General features: G+C 41.5%; 1 protein-coding gene across 2 annotated transcripts; it reads right to left on the bottom strand.

The window, feature by feature from the left end:
* Window positions 1–6: 6 nt before the first annotated feature.
* oxld1 (oxidoreductase-like domain containing 1) lies at window positions 7–2,662 on the bottom strand. Of its 2 annotated transcripts, none has more exons than XM_032501869.1 (2): window positions 2,462–2,662; window positions 7–515 (listed from the first exon to the last, which is right to left on the bottom strand). In XM_032501869.1, the coding sequence occupies exons 1-2, from the start codon at window positions 2,510–2,512 to the stop codon at window positions 138–140; spliced, it is 429 nt and encodes a 142-aa protein (XP_032357760.1). In that variant the 5' UTR covers window positions 2,513–2,662; the 3' UTR covers window positions 7–137. The 2 variants fall into 2 exon arrangements, with proteins under 2 accessions (XP_032357760.1, XP_032357761.1); XM_032501870.1 differs by having other exon boundaries at window positions 2,621–2,645.
* Between the last annotated feature and the right edge of the window lie 3,414 nt (window positions 2,663–6,076).

Below are 6,076 nucleotides of genomic sequence, written 5' to 3'. Positions count from 1 at the left end.
ACGTCAGTTTCCTGAAACACGTGAGCCGTGTGACCCCCGGAGGACATGAAGACGCTGAGGTCAAATCGGTGACTGGAGTGTGCTTATACTCAGTCAGTACTTTTTATTTAATTTACTAAGAACGCTCACAGCATCTGTCACGTCTTTTTTAGCAGTCTAACTTCCATCTTGAGGTAGGTTTTGAGGTTCTCGTCGTGGACGTTCTCCTCGATGGCGTCGAGCGCGCGGTCGCCTCCGTCGTGGTAGTACGCCAGCAGCTGCTCCGCGTGCTCGATCCACACACAGTTATGGCAGCCACTCATGCAGCAGTGGGTGGGAGCTGGGGGCGGGCCCTGGTCCGCAGACCAGGTGGAGGTACTGCGTTCTGTGTCAGAGCACTCGGGGGGGTCAGTGAGTGTGGGAGGAGCGGGTGGAGCGGGTCCAGTAGAGAGGGAGCGAGCGGTACCACGTCTCAAAGACTGCGCGGGGCAAACATAGGTCTGATGTCTCATGTGTAGCAGGGACAGGATGCACAGCTGAAAGACAGCAGAACACAAAGATTAATCATAATATAGTCTATAAAGATGACTTTTAATTTCTGGGATTGCTCCGGTGCCGCTGGAAATTCTGCCGGGTGTCCTTAATTTTAGGCTGAATGTCTGTTACCTTCTGAGGACTATGGTTACCTGGTCCTCAGACCTCTGCAGGGTAAATCCAGACAGCTAGCAAGACTACCTGTCCAATCTGAGGACTATGGTTACCTGGTCCTCAGGTCTCTGCAGGGTAAATCCAGACAGCTAGCTAGACTCTCTGTCCAATTTGAGGACTATGGTTACCTGGTCCTCAGGTCTCTGCAGGGTAAATCCAGACAGCTAGCTAGACTCTCTGTCCAATTTGAGTTTTCTCTCACACGACTAAAACTACTTTTGAACGTACCCAGTTCCACCAAAACAGTTCCTTCCTGCAGCGGCACCGGGGCTCTATCTGGCGCTTAGCGCCGCCCAAGACAATTGTGATTGGTTTAAAGATATGCCATTAAACCAGAGCACGTTTTTCTACCATTTATTTATGATACATTATTCATTTACAAAGAAAATTGGTGTCCTTTAAAGTTGGATTTTTTCCTTCTTTTTTTTAAATGAAGGCATTGAGATCAACTTTTTTTTTTTTTTTTAGTCAACTTTACTATGGGTTCATAAACTTATGAGCACCAATGTTTGTTGTAAGGAGACGACAGAGATCTGAAACGAAGGAATTCAAATGTGGAAAGCGAGTGAGACACAGACAGTCTGATGAAAGGGACAGGACTCGTTTCAAAGCTGAGATCAAATCCCACTCTAAAATAAAAGTGTGATTACGGGAAATGTGTTTTGTATAACCCTTTTCACAGAAGATGGTTTCACTTGTCAAAAAACTGAATAATCACAGGTGTACACTGAATGGCTCTGGCCCAGGTTGGCACATTGTGATTTTTATTAGCACCACCTGTGTTACAAAAAGTTACAATTTGCACTCTGAGAACTTATATACAGCTCAATACACAAAAATCTGTCTATTCCATCACATACTGTCTTGTACACAATCTGGACTGTGTACATCTTACACCTTACATCTTATTCCCTGTTACATGTTGTTCTCATTCAATCAGCCAGTTTATAAGTTATTATGTTCCGATGTTTAATCATGATCTACTGCACTGTTCATCACCATTGCACACAGTCTACCATAGTACCTCACCTTATCATGGGCATTGCATTTCTGTGAGTGATTTTTATTTTGTGCATGCGTGTTTGTTGTATTATGGTTGTCTTGCTACTGGTGCCTAACGTTTACTTCGGATGAATAAAGTATCTATCTATGTATATATCTATGTATCTATCTATCTATCTATGTATCTATGTATCTATCTATCTATCTATCCATGTATCTATCTATCTATCTATCCACTGTATCTATCTATCTATCTATCTATCTATCTATCTATATCTTATCTATCTATCTATCTATCTATCTTTCATGTATCTCATCTATCTATGTATGTATGTATTATGTAGTATCTATGTATATAGCTATGTATCTATGTATCTATCTATGTATCTATCTATATCATCTATGTATCTATGTATCTATCTATGTATCTATCTATCTATGCTATGTATCTATGTATGTCTATATCTATGTATCTATGTATCTATCTATGTATCTATGTATCTATGTATCTATGTATCTAAACGTTATTCCACTCTTAAGAAAATACCTTAACGTTACTTACTAACTCACGTTACACGTAAGTTACCCGTTAAATGGAACACAATAAACGCTTCCGGCTGTTAAAATATTAGAAACGATACGTTGTACTTTCTGTAAATATTACTATCTAACTGGTGTGAACAAACAAAAAAAACTTAAGTTAAAGTCAACCTGTCAGCTGGAATGCTAGCAGCTAACAGTTAGCTTCTCTGCGGTTAGCTTAGCTACCAACCTTTTGTAAAGACACCGACGACCTCACCGCATTTCCTCCCAAACACAGCATCGCTGCAGTAAATACGACGCTTGGTTACGTGTCGGTGTAGTTCATTTTCTTTGAACTGAAGTTTTCATAAGGTTCGCGCTCTCCTGGAGGTTATATCCACGACTTTACCTGCCTCACAAGCTAGTTGCATCACTTCCTATTTCCCTGAACTATGACCAGTGCGTAGTTGTAAACAAAAACGTTGATTGGCCGAGAGGAAATGATGTGGCCAATCAAATATCACGCGTCTAAAATCTAAGCCAATAGAAACCGTAGAATGATTTCTGGGCTGTTACCAACCTTTCTTTAACTGTCTGTGTTCCCAAGTCCCAACAGACGAAGCTGCATTTCCGATCTCTGTCCAGCAGGTGTCAGTGTTTCATCTGTGTGTTCCGTGTGAATATGCAATAGAGGGGGGACTCTTAAACTAAAGCTCATACAAACATCACAAGTATATACAGTATATATGAATAATATGAAAATATTATGAATCCTTTGATAAAGGATATTATATGTGATAGTGACACGATACACTCACCACCTTATCTGATGAGTGAGTTTCTGTTCAAGGTCAGAGGAAGTAACTCAGGTTCATGTTTATTTTTGCAGTTGCCATGCCCTACGTAACAGGCGTGGCTAATTATACTGAGCTATACTGTTTGCAGGCAGCTGAGGGACACCATGTGCCTAATCAGGGCCGTGTCATCGGTTTCTGAGACTTGAGCAACACAATTTCTCCTCCGCTGCACGGCTCAACACCATGATGAGGGCTTGTTTGTTGTGTGGAAAATGTCCTTTAAAATTGTTGTTCTTTGTGTCAAAAAGGCCTATGTTACAAATTTTATCCTCACAATTATCTTTCCTCCTTCTGTATCACCGGTCAATTAAATGATAACTATGTTTTTTTTCAACCTGAACCCTATTTTAGGTGTCTAATGGGAACACCAATCTTTGACATGGGTCCAGTATTAGGCATGAACGCTGTAACTGGCGGCCACAACCCTATGGGGGTAGTGCATCGTCAATTTGGGCCACTAAAACTGCCACTGAAAGGCTCAGAGTATTACTCTAAGTGTCAGCCACTTAGAATATTAGGCCTGTTGGAGCCTGTCAATAGCAAAACAAGCACTTTTGTGAACGTAAAGCTGCACAATTTCAATATTAACTCATATTGTAGCCACAGCCAGCTGCAGAAATCTCGCACGTTGATCACCATTAACCACAAAAACATGAGAAGATAGGCTCTAGGTTGAAAAAAAACAACAATAGTTCCCCTTTAAAACAACAGTAGCCATGAAGAGCAGAGATTTAAGGACATTATTTGCCAATTTTTTTGTTTTGTCTTTGGTGATGTGTTGTCTGGGGTAAAGTTCAGAGGTGCTACCGAGGACAGAGGCGTGAACTCAAGTAACATGACCTGAACTCAAGTCCGTCTTGAATCTGATGACGTTAGACTTCCGACTGACTCTGCTTTGACTTCAACAACCACTCTTGACTTTCCTTGGCCTTTAGCCTTGACTTCAAACCCTCTCTACGCCCAAAAATTAAACAGGATGTTATCAAAAAGCGTTAGAGCAAATTACATTTTTATTGTCCTGCAGCATCCAATCCCACTGCCAGGCTAGAGGTAAGCTAAAGGTGCGTTTGGATATCCATGACTTGAGTTTCTTTTCTTGCAACTTGCAAAACAATGACTTGTTCCCATCTCAGGTTGAGGAAAATTACATGTTTCCCACAAACCTGTCTTGAAGCTGACGTCATATGTCGCTTGCATCATTTAAGCAGAAACCTTAATTTAAAGCTCAACGCCTTGAGGTATTTCCAACGCCCCAGATTTGGATGAAAATATGTGTCACTGCACTAAAAGAGCATTACAAGCATGGTAAAGCAGATTTGTTCTGTGAAACAACGTCTTTATTATGCTCTTGAGTGAAAGCTAACCCTCTTTGATGTAGTTTTGTCTTTGTGTGTTCCCGATTCTGTGCTGTAACCTGCCAATTTCTTAACTATTTGACCTGTTCACTGATGTGTGTGTGTATGTGTGTGTGTGTGTGTGTGTGTGTGTGTGTGTGTGTGTGTGTGTGTGTGTGTGTGTGTGAGTGTGAGTGTGAGTGTGTGTGAGAGAGTGTGAGTGTGAGTCCCAGATCCCCACAGACTTCAATGTTTGCAAGCCACATCCATGGTAACGTGGTGTGGAAACACAGCAGCTGCTCGGCATGGCATGAGATACCAGGTGTGTGGTGGGGCATGGTGTCTCACCAGAGGCCCCGGTCACTGTGTGACTTCATCCCAAAGAGAGGCTCTCCACCGCAGTCATGCTTCATAGAAAACTCAGACCTTTATTCAAACACATAAAACCAACCACATTTTTTTTTTAAAAGGCCACTGATAGTCCGACAGTGCGGATGGGTCGCTAATAATCCAGACAGAGTAACAAATAGACGGTAGCTGTGTCTACAGACGGATGAATGAACAAAGAGTTTTAATAGCCTCAGTGATTCAGACTTATTCTAGAGATACAGGTTTTATCGTGGTTATAATAGTTTCCATTCCAGGGAGGTTTTTGTTAACATGAGGCGTGCCTGATGATTCATATTCACCCTCAATGCAAGAAGGACACAATAAGCTTTACTCTATTTATAGGATGACATTACATTCTTGATACTAGAAAGTTGTTTGGGTGAAGAGACATGTCACCAGCTGTTTACCAGCTGATGTTGTTGTAGTGTTGGTACAGTCACAAAACAATGAGTTTAAAGATGTAGAACTGAGTGATAATGCTTTATTGGTTTGTTCCTGTGGACATGTCACATGCGGTTAGTCATTTGATGCATTGCTGATGTGAAAATCTAATTTTAGTAGCTTTAAAATATTGAATATTGAAGATTTTTATTAAAATGAACATATGTTATTTCACTATATGTCGCCAAATGAGATCAATGAGCCTATGGCCCACTGAGGGAAGCTCTTACATTTGCAGTATTAGGAAAAATAGACAGGAGGAGCGCGATGGTGTGTTAAAGGAGCGCTATGCAGTTTGACCATTTCTTTGCTGTTTTCTTACTTTTTGCTCGCAGGTTTCTGACCTCCCCCTACAGGTTTTTCTATACAGCCCCCCCCGCCACAGGTTTTTCTATAGAGCCTATGTGGGCGTATGTGTACAGCACCATGAAGTGACTCGTCACATCGCGAGACCTGACATCACCCGATCCTTCGTGACGCTGGGTCTCACCAGCCAAAAGTTGCAAGAGGGGGGGAGCGAGACGACCACCATTCAACCTGATAAAAAGTCATCCAACCATTAAAATGACTCAGAGGCTGTTAGGTTAAAGCAAATTAAGCTAAAGAAAACAACATAGTTCCCCTTTAACACAAAGCTGTCATTGGAAATTGTTCAGAGAAGGGCAGGCACATTTTCAATGCAAGACTTTTACTTGTAATGGAGTACTTTTACACTGTGGTGTTATTACTTAAAGGGCCGTTTTCCTATGTTCTTGTGTGTAAGTAACCGATAGGAAGACTAATATTTGAAATTGGTCCAGTAGTCTATTAATTAAGCGAGAACGCTGTAACCGGCAGCTACAG

The sequence above is a fragment of the Etheostoma spectabile genome, chromosome 21 (assembly GCF_008692095.1).
Source record: "Etheostoma spectabile isolate EspeVRDwgs_2016 chromosome 21, UIUC_Espe_1.0, whole genome shotgun sequence".
Classification (NCBI taxonomy): domain Eukaryota; kingdom Metazoa; phylum Chordata; class Actinopteri; order Perciformes; family Percidae; genus Etheostoma; species Etheostoma spectabile.
This window is presented reverse-complemented; position numbering and strand designations above follow the sequence as displayed.